Source organism: Mchenga conophoros, linkage group LG5 (assembly GCF_057382185.1).
Source record: "Mchenga conophoros isolate Kocher_MC1m ecotype Shallow Benthic linkage group LG5, M_conophoros_male_GT1.1, whole genome shotgun sequence".
Lineage (NCBI taxonomy): Eukaryota > Metazoa > Chordata > Actinopteri > Cichliformes > Cichlidae > Mchenga > Mchenga conophoros.
The window spans coordinates 19077097-19100953 of NC_140530.1; the positions used below are offsets into that span (position 1 = coordinate 19077097).

A 23857-nucleotide genomic window follows, 5' to 3' on the forward strand; every position below is an offset into this window, starting at 1 on the left:
ACAATGTGTAGGTTTTATCAGGGCTGTCGGGCAGGCTAACTGCATGCAGGGAGTGTTAAATGTTAATGTGTTAGCTGGATGAAAAGAATTGGAGGCAAATGTAACTGCAGGTGATTTATCCAAGTGCCTTTTAGAAAAATTGCTTTCGATCTGAAATCAAAAAGGTTAAAGTCCTTCAGTTGGAAGACAACTTATAGTACACGTTGTGTTTAAAAGCAGAGGTCAAGATTGACTCCTGTGTGAACTGCTAAAGGGTCAGCTGTGACACAGAATCCTGGTGGCAGTGTTTTTAGTTCAATCAAGTTGTAAATTGCATCTTGCTGATGAAATGCTGCTGTTCAGGGCCATCCCACAACAAGTCATTCATTTCCATTATTTTTCATCTCTATTTTCAACCATTCTGGTTCTTTGTTTTTAGCCCAATGACATAATGCAAAATCTGCTACATAGTTGCTCATTAGAAATAAACTTTATGAATGAAAAGATCAAGTATGGACATGTTATTAAAGTTAAAATTTCATACTATTAAATTTCTTGCAAAATGTATGAAATGTATTGAAAGGGACAAATATCCCCTTTGCAGGCATTAATATACACTGATAATGAGTAGATGTGGATTAGAAAGTCACTATTCAGTGTATTCAAGGCTAAGTACCTGACAATATTTGAGTAAATGTAGTAACTTTCCCTTTGTATATGCCACTGTAAATGAAATGCCCTATTTCCTGTATATTCTAATTTAAACTACATCGTTATCTCATTCTCTTTTCAAAACCTGCTGGACTGTAAAGGTTTACTATAGGAATATCAAACACGTGGTTTGATATGAAGTAACCTGCCAAACGGTCCAGTCTGGTCCATCTGATTGCTTTGAAAACTGAAAAATTTCACAGAAGATAAGGTTAGCTTTTGGACATTAAGAAGTGTGGTAATTTTAACTTGAATAGTACCTATCAATGGTAGCTATTCATTCAGAATGTGTGGATTTCTGGAATATATGCATCCCAAAGTTTTTGAGTTTGTTTTTTTTTTTTTTTAAATTTATAAGTATACACAGAAAGACTATATATCTCTGTTTGAGTTTTATAATTTAAATTAATTTACAGATCGTTGCCTACTGGGTAAAATACGACCAACTGTTAACCAACTGGTCTTCAGATAACTGAAGAACCTTTGTAACACAAGTAACGACATCATTGTAACTGTAATTTAGTTACAGAATTTAGTGCAGTAACATTTGCCTTCTAGATGGCAGCAGAGTCTTTCAGGCTGGAGTCAAAGATTTTTCCCAAGCTCTTGACTGGTTGTTCCGTTATGGACGGGATTATAGTTCCTGAGATTGAAAACCGGAACTTGTCCGTCACCTTTCCCTTCTTCAGCACCATAGATCTTGACTTGGAAGGTTTGACACTCATCCTTGCCCCTGAGATGAGACTCTCAAGACCTCATAACATCCACCTGCACCCTGGGACTGATGGCATCGTGATGGTGAGATGCCATCAGTCCTGACCTAGTTAGCAGCCCTCTACACTCCACCTCAGCGGCCTTGACCACCATGTACATTGCGAGAGCAAAGAGCATAACTGAGATGGTACAGCCTGTTATTATACCTTTCCTGAGGCGATGCCAGTCTGAAGTCACTGACCCAGAAGTGACCCTCAGTCTGAAATTGCCATAATAATCCAAGATCAGGTGCTTGATTTTGCTGGGAACATGGTGGAGGTGTAGAGCACGCCCAATCAGCTTGTGTGGGATAGACCCACAGGCATTTGTCAGGTCAAGCCACAAAACAGCTAGGTCGCCCTTGTTCTTGTGGGCTCCTCTTATAAGGTGTGTAACTACGTTAGTGTGCTCTAGGCAACCAGGAACTACTGGGCAATAAAAGCTGCTCGTTTCCTGGCTCTCTCTCTTCCCCGTCTCCTGTGCCACTCTGCTCTGTGGAGGATTATCAGCTTCTTCCTCAAGATGTCACGCAGTCTGTCCTGACTCTCAACACTCTTAGTTCTCAGACTGGAAATCAAACGTGTGATTAAAACACAAGTTTAACTTATAAATACATGTTCATACTTTTATTTTACAATCAGAGAGAAAGAAAAAGAGAAGGGAAAGGTGCAGGACAGACAGAAAGGTGACAGGCTCAGGCTATATACACTAGTACAAAAATAGCACAGGGAGTATTTCCTGTTTTATTAGTATTTATTTTATTAGGGGTACTAAATAAGATGAGAGCTAAATTTAAGTATAAAGTGGTTAAGTTTGTACACTGGCCAAATGTTTGGGTCCTGTGAATAAACTATTATTCTTTTAACTTAACAAGTGAACTGTCTGCTTGTTTCTTCTTAAAATAAATATGGCTCAACACCACCAACAGAACCAGCTAAGGCAGCATAACCGAAATAACCGAACTAACATTAACATTAGTGTAATTGATCGTGCTGTTTTTGCGGGGCTGTAAAAGTGATTTTAAGCTCAGTGTCAAGGTCCTCCTGTCCTCCACAGCCGTCTGCTAATGTTTATGCAGCATTCACACCCTTTTTACATGTTTCAGCTTGTTCTGTTTGTGAATATTCTGGCATTAGTTATTCATAAAATCGTAATGTCTTTTTAACGTTAAAGTCGATCTTTGAATGGCGTGCATCATAAAGTAAAAGCTTTAAAAGCAAGTGGAACCTGCATTAAGTACTAACTAACATCACTAATGTCAGATAACTTTGCTGACATGCAGCCAAATTGAACTTTTTCATGATCTTTGTCATTGGAACATTTGTATCGCTGCACAAATAAGTGAGATAAAACCCAGTAATTACTTTAAAAATTTTACTTTTTGGCTGTCGCGTTTGAGCCATTTTTAAAAAATTGTATTTATTTATTATTTCTAATTTCTTTTTTAATTTGTTTCCTTTTTTCTCTATTTTTTCCCCCGACGTGTTTTTTTATTCTTTTGCTGCATTTATTCTGCTTTCGTTTGGCCCCTCGGGGCCACCGTAGTAAAATGGCATTTCAACAGTGTACATTATGTAGCGATGTCGCCGGGGGGCGCTATATTTCCACCGGGTCCTGCACATTGATACGCCGTAGAAGAAGACTTAGTATTGTAAACACAAGGATATGGCTGACGAGAGGGGTGGAGGGGAAGACAACGCCAACGACAACATGGGGAACCAGTTACAGCTCTTACCAGGTACCCGTTAAGCTGACCGAAAGCCTGCTCGGTGTTTTCACCGGGACAGTGCGTTTCTCTTCCTCCTGCTAAATGCTAGCTAACACACCTCCACAGCAGGCCACTGTTAGTGATCACTCTCACTGTCTCAACCCTCTGCTTTCGCTTTCTTTTCAATTATGCCATCAGTGCGATTTATTAAGGTGAAGCTTTTACGTCTAAGGCTTGTCAACGAGCTACCTAACTTAGCCTCTCTGTGTACACTTGTGCGCTGTGACAGACAATGAGGAGGAGGAAGAGGAGGATGACATGGAGACCGAAGATCGAGACAGTGAGGAGGCAGAAAAGCCCAACATCATCACCTTTGACCCTAGTCTTCCCACATCACATTCAGTGAGTCATGCATCACAATCCCTCTTATTCTAACATCTTTTTTTACATGATTTGCTTTCATGCATGTGATCCTTCTCAGAGTTTTAGTTTCTCTGCAGCTGCTGTGTTAATCTAACCCCCTTTTTGTGTGCCAGTACCTGGGTTCAGACATGGAGGAGTTTCATGGCCGTACGGTCCACGATGACGACAGCTGTCAGACCATTCCCGTGCTGCCACACACAGCTGTGATGCTGGTGCCGGGCCAGACGCTGCCTCTGCAGCTCTTCAGGCCGCAGGAGGTCAGCATGATGAGGAGCGTCATCCAGAGAGACCGCACTTTTGCTGTGCTCGCACACAGGTGTGTGATGCTGTTAAAATCTCTGTGTATGCTGGCAATCATGGAAAGATGCACAACTCCCACAAATGGAAAGCATTTTTTTGTTTTCATTTGAAGAAAATACAGTTGTGGTCAGAAGGTTGCACACACTCATCATAGGCATGAATGTCACTGCAATTTTGGGCTTTTAATGATGTCTTTGAACTGTTTTTTTCCCCCAGGGTTGAATGATTGTAAAACATATATCAGAAGTTTGAAATTATTTTTGGATTTTCTCTAATCCATGGAGGGTTAAAGTTATACACTCTGGCTTACACACACTCACTTAAATCTTCAAATATGTGAAGGTTATGCAGTGTCTTTTAACCTGACAAGTCTTAGGTCTATTAATATCTCATTTCTGATCACGGTTGACTACAACTGGTAGTGTCTCTTTCCCAGGATTGACCAATACTTAGAACAATGGGAAAGTCCAAGGACCTCACTATAAAACCAAAATGAATGTTTATGTTTTGTTTATTTGTTATGGTGGCACAGGTGTTTAGATTTTCCTGCACCTCAGGTGATTGCATGAGGGTGTGGTCACATGTTATTTACCTGACACTGGCGTCAGGTGAGGCTGCAAACCTAGTAACACAGTACTAGCTGCATAAATATGGTGGTGATAGCATCATGGTCCAGGTTTGTTTTGTTGCCTGTGGCTCTGGTACATGGCACAAAGTACATGAAATAATGAAAGTGTACCACCTCTAAATTCTTCAACTTTAACTCACTCACAGCTAGATGGTTAAAATGTGTATAGAATTGCATCTTTCAGCAGGGCAATGATCCCAAACACACACAAAAACTTGTTTTGGAATGGCTAAAGCAGGTAAAAGCTTCTGGAATGGTCTTTCTAAAGACCTCAAATCAATTGAAAACTTGTAAACAACACTTAAAAGCCAGGTCCATACCAGGAAATCAATGAATTGAAACGCACTCTTAACAATTCTGCCAAGAAGAGTGGCAGATCCTCTGTGGATTATAGAAAATGGGTTATAGAAAATCCCAGATAAATTCAGGCTTGTGTACTCTAATTCTTGTTTTAATGTTTGTTTGTTTTGTTGTTGTTGTTTTTTTTAAGCCAAAATTACTATGGCATTCATGTCCACGTTGAGTGTGTGTGTAACCTTGTGACCACAGCTGCAAATTTCCATGACTCTTCTTTATGTAAACTGTTTCTTGTGGGTCACTGGTGGATAATTCTCAGCATTTCATTTCAATTTCTGCATCTGATGTGTGTCTGCAGCGATACAGGTGAGCCGGATGCAGAGTTTGGAACTACGGCTGAAATCTATGCATACAGAGAGGAGCAGGAGTACGGCATTGAAACAGTCAAAGTGAAGGCTATAGGGAGGCAGCGATTTAAGGTCCACGAGATAAGAACTCAAGCAGATGGGTAAGTTGAAGTTCCCTCATAAAGTATTAAACCAAAGGTGGGGGCTGAATTCTTACTGCCAATCCCTGGTTCAAAGATGTGCGACAAATCAACAAAGCCACACATAACCCTTAAAAAATGCCAAATGAAATCAAATATATGCAAAGGAAAAAAATGCAGCCAGCTGTGGAACAGAAAATGGGTGCAAAACATTTTTCTTGTTTAATTCAGAGTTTCTGCAGTAAAAAAAGGAAACTTTGTTTCTTGCATTTAGTGAGACAGCTGTTTTCTACAGGAGTTGCATACCTGCAGGTTTTCAGCCGGACAACTAGTCAGAAACACATTTAGATGAGAAGGAAAACTATGTCAATAATGGCACAGAGACACACCGTCAACAGTCACACAGTATTTGACCACTAGGGGGCAATCTAACACTTGATAAAATCAACTAGAAACACAGGTTTTTATTGCGTCACAAACTGCTTCAAAACAAGTAGCATGGAGGCTGTCTCTAATAGATGTACTTAAAAGAAATGTAGTTTCTTAAAACATTTGCTTGTGGAAACCAGAGATTACAGCAATTCAGCATCGCGCGGATGTGCATGTGGATGTGTAGAGGTGATGTCAGCTCTATACCTATCTATATTACCAAGAGGTGGTAAACAGACTACACAATATGAGATTATTATGATTTTGAACATTCTGCAAAATATTGTGTATTTTAATAACATACTGTATATTGCAATTTATCATCAACTGCAAAGTATCCCTTTTATCCAGTAAGATAATGTTATGTCATTTTAGTTCTTTTTTTTCTTTTTGCTGCAAAATGAGATTGTCAAACATAACAACACTTATCACTAAAAGTCTGTAATCAGTCTACCTTTGAATGGGGCAAGTTGGCAAGTACACGCAGTCTGTTTCTAATAATTCAATGGTAAATCATTGAAATTTGCATATCTGTTGCTGTCTACATAAACTGAAATTCACATCTATCTATTACATTTATGCTCAGCAGTCTTCCTCTTCCATTGGAACAAAACCAGAATACAACCAGCTGACAGCCAGTTGTGTCGAGTCCCCTCGAGTTGTGCTCATTGACAAAGACTCATTCAGACTGATGGCAAACTGTCTGCATTTATAAATTAGACAGCATGTCTGTGCAAACCTTTAACAATCTCTCTGTGAGTGACTGCAGTCAGTTCAAATCAGAATGTGACTGTTTGCAGAAAGGTTGTCTCCTATTGGGTGATCTGTGCATTTGCCTTATGACTGCACAAGTGGTCATGACTGTGCAACACTCAAGTTCTGGGCAACCATCTCGCCACCATAAGTCCTATTTTTACTTGCGTCACTGAGTCATTAGCTTGCTTTTAATTTGGAAGTAGCTTTGTCAAGCTAAGTGTGTCCAGTGTTGGATGGTTTTTCGGTTGAGATGATATATATATATATATATATATATATATATATATATATATATATATATATATATATATATATATATATATAACAATTCTGTAACTGTAACTTCGGTCGTTGCTGTGCTTTTTTTTTGGAAGTCGAATTTCCCAGAGGAACCCACCCGAGGGATTAATAAAGTTCTATCTTATCTTATCTCTTATCTTATATAATGTAAGTTTACTTGGCTAACATTATCACAGGATGATGATGCATGAGATGCCCTCTCGTGCATAGTACTCCCAGAGTATTTTAATTGTATTTAATAAAATATCAATATTTAGTGTCTCCAGATCCATACAATGTCACCACACAAAATCACAATCACAATACTATGCTTTTGCAATATTTTTTTTCACCGCCTCTAGAATCATCCTCACATGTTGAAATTTGTGAAGAGGGCTGTTGCAACAACAGATTTACGTTTCTGACTTATTCCAGAGTTCAGTGCAGCTGCGTAAATGCAAAGCATATTGTCTTTTTGGACTGAAAACAAAGGAAGCATTGATAAAGATGTATCTATTGAAGTCATGTAATAGATCATATTAATCCACATCCTCCCTGGAAATCATCGGCACATACTGTCCATAAAAATGAGGCTTTATTAAGGCATTTTCCTTTTCTCTAATTGAGGTTATATAATACACATACAGTGGTTGCCATGATTGTGTTGACCTTCTGTTGTGACTCTTGGAAAATACAGCATTTAATCAATCACTCAATTACATGCAGTCTGCTCTTTCTCTTGTTTAAAATTAAAATATACTTTGTACTTTTTCTGTCTATTCTTTCTATTTCAGTAAACATCCTCCCTGTAATATTTCTAAGATGAAATGGCTTAGTAATTATATTTTAGATCAGATTAAAAGGTCAAGTCTGGACAGACATGGATTTAGCCCTACAGCTGTGAGGCAGCGTTTCTTGTTTCTCTGTGGTCTGGCTTTGCTTTGTATTTCTCTGCACGAAGTTCACTGAGAATAATCTGTGTCGGGCACTGGCAAAATATTTCTTATTGTCGAGTGAGGAAAAAACCCAGATGGCACCTTTTTGTGATCACCTCAATGATCCAAACATCCTGTAATGTAGCGTTTGGCCAGTGCACCATTTGTTTAATCTACTATTCGCCTGCTCAGTTTCAGTCATATTCTGCTGTCATCATTCACATTTCCCTTCTTTTGTGTCACGGGTCTTTGTTATTGTCTGCTTTTGTTCCTCTTCTCAGGATCAAACAGGCTAAAGTGCAGATCCTTCCAGAACGAATCCTTCCAGACCCCCTCTCCGCTGTGCAGCTAACGCCTCTGTCCAGGCTCCACATGCACCCTTCTTCCAAACCTCCAAGTCAGAGCTGCAAACAGGCTCAGTGCTGGTGGAATAACTACAAACAGGTACAGAGAATCATGCACAAACGTGAAATCTGTGTGCGCTTTCTAAAAGTAACAGTTTCTACTTTTGGAGATGTTTGAATCAGATGACAGTGACAAGAAAGTTAAGATGAATTTCCTCATCTAAGATGCAAAATGTATTTTTCCACTTTGAGAAACTGTTCAGTAAAACATCAGATCAGTCGGTGCCTGTTTAAGATAAGATAAGATAACCTTTATTAGTCCCACACGTGGGAAATTTGTTTTGTCACAGCAGGAAGTGGACAGTGCAAAAGTTATGAGGCAAAAATTAGAATACAATAAGAATAAATACAGTACACAACTGTACAGAATAGAATAAAATAAAATACTATATACAGTAGAATAAAATAAATATACAATAAGATAAAAATAGAATACGAATGCTATATACAACTGAGTAAAAATACAACGATGACAGAAAGGATTATTGCACTTAGTATTATTGGATATGTATGGATGTGTGTGCTTGATCAGTTAAAGTCTTTATTATGGAGTCTGACAGCAGTGGGGAGGAAAGACCTGCGAAATCTCTCCGTCCCACACCGTGGGTGCCGCAGTCTCCCACTGAAGGAGCTGCTCAGTGCTGTCACAGTCTGCTGCATGGGGTGGGAGATGTTGTCCATCAGGGATGACAGCTTAGCCGCCATTCTCCTGTCACTCACCACCTCCACTGGGTCCAGAGGGCATCCTAGAACAGAGCTGGCCCTTCGGATCACCCTGTTCAGTCTCTTCCTGTCCCCAGCAGAGATGCTGCCGCCCCAGCAGACCACACCATAAAAGATAGCAGAAGCCACCACAGAGTCATAGAATTTCTTCAGGAGTGGGCCCTCCACTCCAAACGACCTGAGTCTCCGCAGCAGGTACAGCCTGCTCTGCCCTTTCCTGTAGAGGGCGTCTGAGTTATGAGTCCAGTCCAGTCTATTGTTCAGATGAACACCAAGGTACCTGTAGCTGTCCACTATTTTGCCACTATTGCAGAGTCATCAGAGAACTTCTGCAGGAAGCACTGGGTGGAATTGTGGGAGAAGTCTGCAGTGTAGATGGTGAAGAGGAACGGAGCCAGAACCGTTCCCTGTGGGGCCCCCGTACTGCAGACGACCCTGTCCGACACACAGCCCTGAGTCCTCACATACTGTGGTCGGTCGGTGAGGTAGTCCAAAATCCAGGTAGTGAGGTGATGGTCCACTCCAGAGTTCACCAGCTTGTCCTTTAGAACCGAGGGAAGAATGGTGTTGAAGGCACTGGAGAAATCAAAGAACATGATTCTCACAGTGCTTCCAGCGGTCTCCAGGTGAGCGAGGGAACGATGTAGGAGGTGAATGACGGCATCATCCGCTCCAATGCCAGGCTGGTAGGCAAACTGAAGTGGGTCCAGTGATGAGCTTATTAGGCGCCGAAGCTGAGCCAGGACCAACCGCTCCAGGGTCTTCATCAGGTGGGATGTCAGAGCCACCGGCCTGTAGCTGTTGAGGTCCTTGGGGCGTGAAGTCTTTGGCACTGGTACAACACAGGAGGTTTTCCAGAGCTGTGGGACTCTTCCCAACCTCAGGCTCAGGTTGAAGAGGTGCTCCATCACCCCACACAGTTGGTCCGCGCAGGACCTGACGACCCTCGAGCTGTCAGGTCCTGCGCGGACCAACTAAATAATCAAAGTCTAGTTTTGTGTGAAAGTGAAGACCTGAAATACATTCAAAGAATTACTAGAAATATGTGGTGAAGTTTCCATTTGAATCATGAGCAAAATGAGCATTTTCACCTGAATCCTTTTCACTGAATCCCACCCTAATCCTATACTGTTAGATCCAAAGGTTTTTGGACAGTGACATAAAAAAAGATTATGCCTCTCTACACCACCACAGTAGATTTTAAATCAAATCACAATTTTTCCTAAAATGTTGCATTAACTACCTAAAAGTAATTGGACAAACTAACATAATGTTAATTACATGGAATGTCTTTAATACTTGATGAAAGTCTGTGGACATAATCAAAAGCTGTTTCCTCCCCTGAGATCCTCTGCTAGACCTTGGCTCTCTCTGCCTTTAGTTTTGTCTTTGATAACTGAAAAGCATGCTCTGTTGGGTTGAGATCAGGTGACTAACTTGGCCACCGAAGAATATCTAAAATATTTTGCCTTGAGAAAATCTCAGCTTGCTTTTGCAGTATGCTTTGGGTCATAGTCCATTTGCAGTGTGAAGTGCAGGATTTGGTTGAATCTGAGCAGACATAGCCCTGTACACTTTTATCAGTCATTCATCCTCCTGCTTCTATCAGCAGTCACATCGTCAATAAACACTAGTGGTCCAGTTCCACTGGCAAACGATACATGCCTGTATCATGACACTTCCTGCACTATGTTTCACAGATGTATTTTGATTTGGCTCAAGGGCTGTTTTTTTCCTTCTCCATACTTTTCTCTTCCTAGCTCGTACAAGTTCTTCTTGGGTTCATCTGTCCAAAGAACTTATTTTAGACCGACGCGGGCTCTTTTAGATGTTTTCTTTAGATGTTTTCTGGGAAAGTCTAATCTGTCCTCTTATGGCTGAAGGGGTATTGTCGTCATCACAGTTAGCGGGATGATTGTGAGTTTGTGAATGTGATAACTCGAGAATGAGGCAATGTTTGAATTTAATACAGTGGGTGCAGCTAATAAAAAATCTCAACGACCTTGAGTTTGAGCCCAAGGTCAAGTTTTCTGAAAATCTTTTAAACGCAGTAACACAAGAAGAAGTTCATGTAGGGTTTTGAAATTGATCCCACAGGTGTCTCTGCTACTAGGGTGAGTCATACCATTGGCGATTATCAGTGTTTTTGTTCTTTAGTGTAACCAGTAGTTTGCACCTTCTTGTAAATCCTCCTTTCCCAATCATGAAGTCATCTCTTAATTGTAGACTTTGACAATGATGCAACTGTATCTCACTGAGTGTTCTTGACTTGGTCAGATGTTGCTATTAAATTAATTTGGTTATGATCATTTGGTAGGGGTCGTCTGTGGTCTTTCAGGCCTTTGATTGTTGATTTGGACCTAAAGTTTGTGCTGTCCCTCGTAGGTTTATTTACTTTTTTCAGTCTAATGATGGCCTCCCTCACTTCCAACAACATCTCGCCAACGAGGGAAGAGACCTTATCTGCCCATTATACTGATTAACATTCAATTGTCCAATTACCTCTGAGCCCCTGAAAATTGTTATTAAAAACAATTAAAAAAAAACCCAAGATAAAAACGTCTCTAACTCCTAAACTGTTAATGCAGTTAGTAAAACTACTTGAATTAAAGCTGAAATCCTGCCAATTCAAACGCATTTTGATTGTCTGATTCAGATCTGTTGTGATGAAGTACTGAGGCAAAATTGCAAAAAATGTGTCATTGTCCAAAAATTCTGGGATTTTTACCTCCATAAACTGTAAGTGGTAAAAAAAAAAAAGATAAGCGGCTTTTTTCTGTCTTGTAATATTAAATACTGCCTACATTTAACTGAGTGCTGAATTAGCTTGATATTTTTATGGTTCAGCATGTTTGGAGTTGGGCATGCTAATCTTTATTGTTTGACATTTCCAAATACAACCTGTACATATAACCTATGGTGTGTTTAGTTAGTACATAGTTCATTTTAATCCAGTTCACTCACATGAATTGACTAGTTGTTGCAGCTGATGTGTTTCATAATGTAAAGATGTGAAATAAATCAATACAGTTAAAAACAGTAGAGAAAGTGACTTAGTGCAGATGTGTTGGCAGGTGTTAGATTGTTTTAGTAGGAGAAAATGTTAATGTCTACTGTTAAAGGAGAATAAGTAGATGACATGTTAAGGTATCTGTGCAGGTGACATTAACACTGGATGTGAAAGTAGCCCATGTGCAAAACCGTGACCTGGAACATGCTACTTTTACTTCTCTATATGACAAAGGGACGGATCTTGTGTTGCTTCCATAATCATCAGATTAGATTTGATTTAAGTGATACATGTGTTATTGACCACAGAGAAAGTTTCACTGTGCCAGTCTGACGCCATGGCCACCCTGGGTCTACGCACTCTATGATTCAGTAAGTACTGCAGCCCGCGGCACTTCCTCCTCTATATATAAACATGACACACAAATGAATATAAACCAAGATTTCTCGGCTTTTGGTGGTTCACCTCACAGGAGTCGCTCATGAACAGGGTGAAGAAACAGCTTCATGAATGGGATGAGAATCTGAAGGATGATTCCCTCCCGGCGAATGCAGTAGGTCAGACTATGTTGATTTTATTCCAGAAGGTACAGGTACAGATGCAGACAAAATTATTACCTCCCCTATTATTAAAGTGATGAAGTCAAGGGGAATTTCTACATAGCTTTTCTAAACACACTAGTTTTTTTGCAGAATGTCACTTGAGAAAGTGTTGTTCCAAAAATAAAATAAAATAAGTTTAGATTTAAGAAAAGGAATTGTTGATGGTCACAAGGCAGGAGATGGATATACAAGGTTTTCTGAGAGTCACGAACTGGAGTGAGACGTATCAATAATAAATTCAAAGAGAGCTATTAATACAGAGCAAGCCTGGCAGAGGCAGGAAGCCAAAAAGGCTTCCAAAGGCTCTGGAATGAAAACTAGTGAGAGATGTGTTTAATAATAATAATAATAATAATGGATACTTTATTGATCCCCATGGGGAAATTACTTGTTTTTCTCTGCATTTGACCCATTCACTCAGTGAAGCAGTGGGCAGCCCACTAAGCAGGCGCCCGGGGAGCAGTGTGTAGGGACGGTACCTTGCTCAGGGGTACCTCAGGGTAGCCGTTAAGTGGATTCGAACTGCCGACCTTCCGATCATGGGGCGACCACTTTACCTACTGAGCTATCCCCCCCCAGACCCCAGAACAAAATGCAGAGACACTAGTAAATGATTTAGCAAAGTCAGAAATTGTAGGATCAAAGGACACTCACTGGAACGCCGCACAGGAATGGACTGCAAGGTTGCTGAAGGGGAAAAACTCCACTTCTGTAGAAAAAGACACTTTTAAACCAGACTGAAATATGCTAAAGACAACCTGGAAAAAGATTACGCAGAACTATTTGGCCACAGAAACGTTGCTTATATCTGGAGGAAGAAGAGCGGTGGACAGCCCAGAGAGCACCACAATGAAACATGGTGGTCGGAGTATCATGTAGGGATTCTTCGGTGCATCTGGAACTAGGAATCTCATCAAGGTGGAAGGAATAAAGAAGAAAGACATGGAGATTTTAAAAGAAAGCAGTCAGCAGCATAACTGGTTCTGGGTCATTGCTTTGTCTTCCAGCACAGTGACTCAAAACATACATGGCTCCTGGTGAAGAATTGCTATCAGAAGACCAAAGTGAACATTACTGGCTAGTCTGCACAAAGCCCTGGCTTGAATCCGAATGAAAATTTATGTTGTGTACCGAAGACCAGAAGGAGGAGGGGGTGGTGGAGATTGACCAAAGAAGAATGGGCTGGGATTGCTCAGAAGACGTGTGTGAAAACCACAACAAATATCTGCAAGGTGTTACCCAGAAAAAAGGATACGCAATAGATTATTAGCATCAGGGGGGTTAATAATTTTCACCTGATTGTTTCTGTTTCTTGTGAAATTGTTTTGTTTCTGTGTGCAAAGTAAAATATGGTACGCAATCCCTATTGGGAACTACTTTTTTAGGGGGGCTAATAATTCTGTCCTCATCTGTATGTAAACATGCACACTCGCAATTTGTTTGTGTTCGTTGTACTTTCTGTCCTCTTTATTTCATCGCTCTCTTGTCCTTCTGTCTACGCTCTGTCAGATTTCTCCTACAGAGTAGCAGCCTGTCTGCCCATAGATGATGCTCTGCGGCTCCAGCTATTAAAGATTGGCAGCGCCATCCAGAGACTTCGCTGTGAGCTAGACATTATGGATCGGGTAAGTAAAAGTCACCAACAGCCTCGCTGACCTGCCCCAAACCTCAGACATAATTTGTCTTATGCAGTGATAAGATTCCTACTTGTGCTTTACTGAGCACACAGTGTCCCTCTGGTGTGTCTTGTTATATTTAACCATGTCTGACGGGGGCTGACAGATGTGTTAGTGCTGCAATATTTCAGTTTTCAGAGTCAAAAGCAGCCATTGCAGCATTTAAGGTTAATGGACCGGTATTTAGCATGCAGTGAACATCAGCTGTTTGTCACCTTGAAGGGGTTGATCTGATTTTAAGGAGAGGTTGGACACAGCAAGAGAGCTATCCATATTTCAATTAAAGAAAAAAACTCAAAACAAAGCACTCTGGCCACTGTAGATCTGCTTTTACTCAGTCATGTGGGCCAAAGCAGTCACAGGTTGTTTTTAGCCGTGTTAGCAGTATGGCTTTGTAGTAAGGACACTTATGCTGGTCAGTGGTTTCATCACTTTGCTGCGATTGAAATTGCTTCATAATTGTTACATTTGGCAAAAACATTTAACTCCCACTCCAGATGATTTGAAATCATCTCTGGTCTGGTAGCTGTTCTTCTAATCCCTTTAGTCAGGTCCGCTATTTACAGAGACTATTCTTCAGGCCCTCTTCAGTCATTGCCATACTTGAGCACAGGAAGACATGTTCCACACATGCTCAGTGGAGAACAGCAATAGCTACTTTGTTTGTGTTCATCTGAAGAGGATGACAAAAAGCTATGTGTGAGTGCTTAATGAGAGTAAAATCAAAGAAGGGAAGGAGAGGAGTTGCATTAAAGCTCCTATATTGTGTAGCGTATTGGTTAATACGGAGACGGGTTACACCCTCACGGGGCTTTCATCAGCATCAAACACACATTGTTTACTCCTTCTTCTCTTAGATACTCCCATTAGGATTCCACATTGTCGATCATCCATTTTCATCTCTCCCAGTCTTTTTTGTCTTTCTCTGTCACATGTCCAGCACCTGACTGTCTGCTCTCACAACATCCACAAACCTCTTGTGCCTTCTTTTTTTCCCCCTCTTGCCCAGAAGCTCAAACTTTAATAACCTTCTCTTAAAGATAACCATCATTTCTCCTTCCTCTCCATTTTGTCCCTGAGCCTTCCCTCTAATATGCTCATTCCTAATCCTGTCCATCATTTTCATTCCCAGTGTAAATCTCCTTCGCATGAGAAACTACCTACAGTTCTGCTTCCTGACCTTTTATCTCGAACCTGCAATTGAGTCCATAAGTTTCTGTGACATTTCTTGTCATTTTGCCTCTGTACACCAACATAGTGGATTTTATATACTCAAGATTGAAGTGATTGAAGTGCAGCGTTTTAGCTTTCATTCAAAGGTTTTTTACAGAAAGCTTTGTATTACCTGTTTAGGAATTTTGGCAATTTATGTGCATAGTCCCTCATTTTCAGAGGTACAAAATGAACTGGACGATTGACTGACAAGGCTAGTTGAAGCCTTTTCCCCGTTATTTAATGAGAAATAAAGTATATGTAATATATGTAAGTTAAGATCATCTAACTAAGTCAGGTTCTGTCAGGTTCTCCAATCAAGAGTCTTCTTCATGAGTTTTAGACTTTAGGCTCCTTATTCAAATTATGTAATTTTTTTTTCAGTTGCTTTTGAGTCTCTGAAAATGGGAGACTGTATAAAAATGGCTGAAATCCCCACACAGTTAATGCAGGACTTGAAGCGTCTGGAATTAAAGCTCAAAGTCTACAATCTTGATTCTTTAATTTGAAACTCACTGTGGTGGTGTAAAGGTGCTTAATTACAACAAATTATGGACCTAACTGTATATGACACACCCGATCTCACTGCCACCTTTCCTTTTACTTCCATCACAAATCATCCTGATATGCTCTTCACCTTTCTTCCATGACCGGCGGCTCTCTGAATGGACAACACATCTGATATCGTAGTGGCTCACACTATGATATCAGGGTCTTAATCTAATAACAAATTAAAAAAAAAAAGATTGCAATCAAGGTACTTAAAAATATTAAATATAAATCACAACAACAGTCGCCTCAAGGCGCGTTATATTGTAAGGTAGACCCTACAATGATAAATTCAGAGAAAAACCCCAAAATCATATGACCCCCTATGAGCAAGCGCTTTGGCCACAGTGGGAAGGAAAAACTCCCTTTTAACACGGAGAAACCTCCAGCAGAACTAGGCTGGCCTGGAGGGGTGGCCATCTGCTGCGACCGTTTGGGGTAAGAGGATATGTTAAGCTGTTTGATGGCAGCACCATGTCTCTGAAAGCTGGGATGAAAACAAAAAAGTCTGGGAAAGGAAGCAAGGTACTAAAAAGAAATCATTTTGCAACTAATGAATTAAATTGACAAGAGGCCAGTAACATGAGTGGGTATAACATTTTTTTTAAAAAAGCACCTTAGAGAGGTAGAGTTCCTCAGAAGTAAAGATGGGCTGGCCTTCACCAATCTGCAACAAATTGTTCCTCAGTGTAAACATACAGTACGTAACATCAAATGACTCGGAGAAGAATAGGACAACATTCCTCTCGTCAGTTCTTAGTCATTTACAGACTGATTTACTAACATGTTTTCTATGTTGTGAATGAAAAATGGTTTTAAAAAAAAAAGAAAAAAAGGTGTGGCTCTAGTCAGTTAGCCAAATCCAAATAATAAGGAGTAAAATTAGAAAAACAAACAAACATCTAATTGGTTAGCAAGCTCAGATGACTGATTCAGGAGGAGGATGGTAAGTTAATGTTAATGATTTTCCAGGCATGTTTATATAAACAGTGATCAGTGTGTCGCACTTGTGTTGAATCAGAAGCTGAAGCTTGATTTGTGAAGTGCTCGTTAAATGTGTTTGCCCATTATCTGTTGTCCCTTCTTTCTGATTGAGGATAATAATCCCTCTCACCAACGACACTGACGTGACCTGAGCTCGGGCCATGTTTTGAGTCGCATTTGTGGAAGCGTGACGAATGGCATGATTAATATAACGCCCTCAATGAGCCTCAACAGTGGACGCTTTGCTTTGAAAATATGTGACATGTATACATATTGTTAAAACCCTCTTTTCTCTCCTCCTCCTCAGTGCACGTCGCTGTGCTGTAAACAGTGCCAGGACACGGAAATCACCACAAAAAATGAGATCTTCAGGTGAGCGCTTGTTTTTGATTTTTGTTAAAATAGTAGTTGATAGTGATCAGCACATAGTGGTTCCGTCTCAGCACTAGTAACATCCTTCTCACATCACTGGAAATTTGGATTCAGTAATAGAATAAAAGATGATGTAACCAACTTCACAGATTTCACAGATTTCCATGTTCAAGTCGGCAGTTTTTCCTGCTTTTAACAATAATGGAGTGTAGTAGACTTTTATAGTTTTTTGAGTTGTTTCCGGAGCAGCTGGCATAATTGGGGGTGGAGGTTTATGACAGTTTTATTAGGTCTTATTATCCAAGTTCTTCTTGTTTTTTTTTTCTTCATTGTAATCACTGAAATTATTAGCACGTCAAAGTTAAGACCAATTTGTCTGTCTGAGAGTTACGTAAACTCTGGGATTACATCAGGAAAGTAAGTGGTGCTTCTCTACACCTCCTCACTCACACAGTCTAAGTGCACTCTCTTATATGCACACTGTTATATAATGTCATTTTCTGACGGTTTGCTGTGTAATGGTTAATCTGTTTGTCCAACAGTGACACAAAAAACCTTGAACAGTCATGAAATTGCCCAGAACATTCTTAGGGGTTTATGAGAAAAGTGCACTCTCTGTTTTGTCATCCATATATTTTGAGTCAGTGAGTGATTATGTGTGAGAGAGGCAAGCAGACTAATAGTTGAAGCACTGCCTCTGACGAATTTACATACTGTATGGTGCTAATGCATCTTCTTTCAATGCCAGAGCAGAAGTACATTAAATGTAACCAAATTACCGCTTTAAAGACTGACTGAAAATGAAGTATGAATGTGCGTGACCGTAGTTAGGAAGCACTCAGTATAGAGAAAGTGCTTGTGAGAATGGGTGTGATTGGGTGCATGTGGCATGTTGTATAGAGCGCTTTGAGTACTCCAGGAGAGTAGAAAAGAGCTATACAAGAATCAGTCAATTTACAATTTTACCACTTACAGTACTGTGCAAAAGTCTCGAGTCATCTTCATTTCTTTATATTTTGCTTCCAAGCAGCCAGACTTTCTTGTAACCTTTTCAAGTTGTTTTAAGCAATAGTTCTTCAGGCTTTTCTGAAGGTCTTTGGAAGTTTTCCGTTCGACATTTTCACTCCGTTTCAGTGTAAACCTTGTAACTGACCATTTTGAGAGGAATGTTTTTATTTATTAAGCCACGTAACACTGACCTATGGATCATTCAAGCATAAAAAAGACACCTAGCTCAAGTGATGAACCAGTATTGTGTCTAGACGTAATACAAACAACCAATTTTAAATGGCGTCTTTAGGTACTTTGTTACTGTCAGCCTACTACAAAACACATAATTTAATCACATTTGTTTTTGTTGACTCTATAATAAATGCCACAGATAATACAGTTTACAGCATAAAATAGTATTTTTTGCACCAACAAGGTGATTCGCAAAGAGATATTAGGAAAACCTGCCATTGTCTATGGTCTGTCCTTAAAGAAATGTAGGAAAACTGGACAGGACAAAAGAAGAAATGACAGGCTGAAGTAACATCAGCAGATGAACAATATCGGAAAGTCTGAAAGACGAATCCAAATTTGAAAAATGCACAATGGAACGATATCAGCCTTGGCTTAGCCTCTCCAGGTTATTGAAACAGTGTGGGGTAATCTTGACAGCACAAACAAAAGACAGTCAAAGAAGCTCTTTGAATGTCCTTCAAGAAGCCTGGAGAACTATTCCTGAAGACTCCTTAAATAAATTAGAAGAAAGCTTTCATAAGTAAGTTCAGGCTGTGTTGAAGTATAAAGGTGATCATAGTAAATATTGCCTTTCAAGCTCATTTTACAAACTCTTATTTTACCTTAGATACTGTATTTCATTGTATCATTGCACATGTTTTAATAAATCACTGCACTTTCTTCCCATTTTTCTCCAGGGATGAGTTGAAACTTTTGCGCAGTCCTTTTGAGTTTCCAAATTTCACTCTTAGCTCCATGAAAAGGAGCAAATGTTCTCCTCCAGCTAAAGGTAGATGACAAATAAAGGCAAAAAAAACCCCCATCATAAGAAGCCTTAACCTCAGCCTAACATAACAGCTTCACTGGTCCTGGAGATGAACACCACTCCTCTAAAAGACATTTCCTCATTTTTTTTCTCTCCCTGTTTTAATGATGCCACTGTGTAATCAGACCAAATGGGTTGTTATCTGGTGGTGCTAAGGTCTTAGCATAAGATTCATGTTATTTTCATATTCTTCTGTCACTCTGAAAGAGATCATGACCAACAGGAGAGAGGTGATTTCTCCCACTAAGGCAGGAAGTGGATACCAACCATGCCAGTAAAATGCCTTCACGGTATATCAGAGCCAAAGTCCTTCCATCTAGTGGTCAAGCATTCAGTTTTTAAAATTGTGTGAGTCATGCGTACGCCTGCAGTTTTATGTTGCATTTTTAGCTTAGCTGAAAATAGCACAGATGAGATTCAAAGTTCTTAAGAAGCTCCACTGAAAACATTACCCAAAAGAGTTAAAATGCTCTAAGAAGGAAACGATGAAGACAGAAAATTTGTCTTCATTGCTAATATAAAAATGATGAGCACAGCTGAACTTTTTGGCATTTTCAATTTTAGACCTCTTAAAGCCCGTTTCCCCTTTTCATTTTCAGTGTCTCACTTTCATGATGTTTTGTTTTGGCTCAACAGTTTACTGAATTCACACATTTTCCACCTGCCTCTCTCTCTCTCTCTCTGCCTCTCTCTGCAGCCTGTCCTTGTACGGCCCCATGGCTGCGTACGTCAACCCTCACGGTTACGTCCACGAAACGCTGACTGTCTACAAAGCCAACAACCTTAACCTGGTTGGAAGGCCATCTACGCTGCACAGCTGGTTTCCAGGGTAAATATTTTTAGCATACAGCATGAGTGTGCTTTCCATAAATGGATGTTTTAAGTAAGAGACACATCTCTTGATACCTCACAGCCCAGGGCTTAGAATTTAATGGCATCTGGTGTAGCTGCAAGTTGCTGTGACACTGCTCAGTGCCTGAAATTAAAATGCTTTGTACTGTACTTTGTGTCAACTTGGTTATCAATGGTGCATCTCTTTATGCATGTTCAGGTTGTGCAATCTTGGATTCTGCAGTCAGTGAAGCCTCCAAATTACTTACACTAATAATCCGCTCATCCTTCTTCTCCTGCTTTTCCCATTCAGGGTCACAGGGTGTTAGTCTGTCCTACCTGCCATAGGGCAAAAGTGAGGGTAATCCCTGGACAGGCCATCAGGCTGTCACTGGGCTCATTTAGTAATTAAATAACCCAATTTAAATTCCTGCAACATGATACCTGTGCAAAGCACTTTATGCTGACAGTAATGTCAGTTTTTCTTTTAAAATTTTAAGATATTTTTAAGGTTGTATCGCTGAACTACACTGTGAGAGATTTGGTGAATGATAACAGAATTAAACAGACCTGTAAGAATCTGTTTCAGAGTTTTAGAAGTTGAGGTTTAGATTCGACCAGGCGAATCAGACTCCAGAGTGGGACTTGTGATTTGGTTCTGTCGCAGACAAAAACAGTCACACTCTTAAGAGGAATGAGTTTGGACACAAATGACTTCTAGATCAATTTTACTTTTCAGTGCAAACGTGATCTGACCTCATTCCGACTCATCTGAGAGATGTACACATAAACAACTCCAGCAGCTGTGCATGCTCTGAATATTGATACACAGATGAGCAAAATCAACAGTTTCTGTAGTTGCAAACCACTACTTATGTTTTTTCTGCCACATGATAAAATGGGCTACTCCAGTATAATACAGAGTTATTCTAGAAGTTTCTTGAGACATGGTTTGCTTTTGTTTTGTTTTTGCTTTGACTCTGGGCTTACAGAGTAATACTGTGAACTTCTTAGTTATGTGAATTCAAGGTATATTTGACTTTCTGTACATAGTTTTCATTTGTATGTTTCACCTTTACTGTACATGTGATTCGGCGCGTTTTTTACTGAGACATCGTTGAATCTATTCTTATGGCACACTCACAGGGAGGACTGTGTTGGCATTAACTTGGAACTTGGAAGTCATCTAATCATGCGGCAATAGAGTACAGTGCATAAGTCTTAAGTTGCACTTTATTTTTTTATTTGCATTGTTTTCTTGCCTCCAAAGAGCCGGACCTCCTTGTAATTTTTAAAGTGGTCCTGAGCAACAGTTCTTCAGGCTTTCTGCTTGTAGCAAAGTGCCAAAAGTATACACAGTACTGTATGCACTACTGATCACAAATGTGAAAATGTGGCACTTTAATTGCTTTCAGGTACGCCTGGACGATTGCTCAGTGTCGAACCTGCGGATCCCACATGGGTTGGAAGTTCACAGCCACCAAGAAGGACTTGTCTCCACCTCGTTTCTGGGGTCTGACCCGTTCAGCCATGCTCCCTCGTATCCCACAGAGTGAAGGGGAGGAGGGCAGAGAGGGTTCTCGCCTCTTCTGTCTGTGATACCAGACCATCTATTTGCCTCATTCAGAAAATTCCTGCAAACTTCCCACAGTCTGCATCTTTAGCCACTGTCTGGCTGCAGTTTCTTCAATCACAATGCCTGTCACCCCTGGCAACAAATTCAGCATATTAGCAGAAAGGTCATTTTGGCCTTCAGATGGCAATTTTTAAGTGCATATTTGAACAGGCTGGATGTAATTATTATTCTAAAAGGTTCTTAAAATGCGGAGGCAGTGTCGAGGTTGAAAGCAGTCTGTTAGAGTGAGAGTCAAACTGAGACTTGCAGAATAGACCATGATATGTGGTTAAGATCCCAGCATGCAGCTGCCTGATCTGCACCTCTTTCCAGCTGTTTTCCAAATAGAAGAACACACAGACCCACAGGGGGACGCTGAATGCATAATACTCTTTACCTTCACCTCCTCTCCTCTGTCTTAGCTGGCTGCATGCAGCTAAAATTGAGATGTCGTCGGCAAGCTGCGATGGCCACTTTAAGCTGTTGTAAAATCCGCACACAGTAATTTAATAGTCTAGCATTCAGATCCTTTGTGAGTTTCTCAGATAGGATTTCTAATATTATTATCAGCTGCGAGAGACCGGTGGAGAAAACTGTTAGAAAGAGAGTGCACTCATGTATGTGTAGATCTGTCACGATAGGAGATATTTTGAATTTTGGAATTACAGCGGATGTATTTTTGTATGCAAGAAGGTTGGAAATTAAGCTAACATATTCATTGATGTTTGGTGAAACTGCAATTTGTTATCACAGTGGATTTGTTTTGTTCGAAACAAAAGAAACTGAAGTGACAATAATGATATTGTGTAATATATCTGATATAATCTGTGTCTGTTTTGTATTCACTAGAGACTCATTATCCCATCTGGAGACGAGCATCATCTTTGATTGCACGAGTGAAAATTAGCGATGCATTGGTGCCTTGCGGCAGACTGTTTATCAAAGGTCAAAGCCCACTGAGACAGAGCAAGAGGAGCATTTACCCTTCTTTTAGTTTGTTCACGCGTGGTATGTTAAAATGGTGTGCCTACGCTCCAGCTCGGTGTCTTTTGAAGTGCGAGGAATCGGATTCAGAAAGGCAAAATGATGATAAGATTTAAGAGTTATTATTATTATTATTATTATTATTATTATTTTAATATTCTCTTGGGTTTGTAGGGTGACAGTTTTCAGGATTCTGTTGCAAGGGTAATGGCTCACGTCTGTATTTATGTACGGTAAAACTGAGGCAGTATTTGTTGTTTATATGGCTGTCGACCGACTGTTTGTAGAGTCTAATTTATTTATTTTTTTGCAAAACTCTTTTGCTGATTCTTTGTTAGGAAATTATCTTTTTATGAGTAAGCTGAGTAACACAATGAGAAATCATCTCGAATGTTTGTCTGATGACATGTTTTTGGATAGAGAACATCATTTTTTGGATAAACGCGTCTTTTTCTTCACTTTTTCTGCTGAGAGAGGAAAACATTGTTCATGTCTGTGGATCACATTAAACTGGCAATAGATACATTTTAACTTTACCCCTCTACCCTTCCAGCAATGCTGCAAAAACTGCAACACTTTCTGTTTAACCCCCCCCCCCCCCCCCCCCCCCCCCCCCCCATTTCTTTCTACCCTTGATTGTTACTCTGGTTGTTCTGCAGTCTTCTATTATTGCTGCCTGGTGCAAGCTATAGTAGTATGCGCATCTACAGACTGGTTTGCAACCATCTAGCAACCACCAGTTACAAGGGAAAAATGAGCATTTCCTGACTGATTAAGAGTGGTTGCTGGGGGTTAATGGTAGCTGCTGGGGAAGTGGTTGCTAAAGATCCAGTTGTGCAGGCCTATTCAGTGACCCCATGGCAACCAGCAGGCACCAGGAGAAAAACTGCCAACTAGTTGACCAAAATCTCCTTGTGATTGCTTTGGTTGCTAGCATATTGCTGTGGTTGTAGTTTGAATTTAAGTGTCTGAGTGTGACACAGACAGGAAATAGAGAAAGTTCACCTTCACAGTAAAAGTTGTCTCAGCTCTGCAGCTAATTTATTCAAGCCACAATTTTTCTTCAAGTTGGGCTAGTGTATAGGAAGTATTTGCAGACGAACATTAAAACCACATGCAACACCTGTGGGTTTTGGTGAAACATCGTGTTTGCTTACGAT

General features: G+C 40.2%; 1 protein-coding gene across 1 annotated transcript; it reads left to right on the top strand.

Annotated features, from left to right (window-relative positions):
• The first annotated feature begins 3002 nt into the window (after positions 1 to 3002).
• On the top strand, positions 3003 to 23291 carry crbn (cereblon). Its single transcript, XM_085273937.1, has 11 exons — positions 3003 to 3181; positions 3441 to 3553; positions 3688 to 3890; positions 5158 to 5307; positions 7967 to 8129; positions 12131 to 12193; positions 12295 to 12379; positions 13934 to 14049; positions 17153 to 17217; positions 19965 to 20096; positions 21514 to 23291. Exons 1-11 carry the CDS (start codon positions 3109 to 3111, stop codon positions 21695 to 21697), a joined length of 1347 nt encoding a protein of 448 aa, XP_085130063.1. The 5' UTR covers positions 3003 to 3108; the 3' UTR covers positions 21698 to 23291.
• Positions 23292 to 23857: the final 566 nt, after the last annotated feature.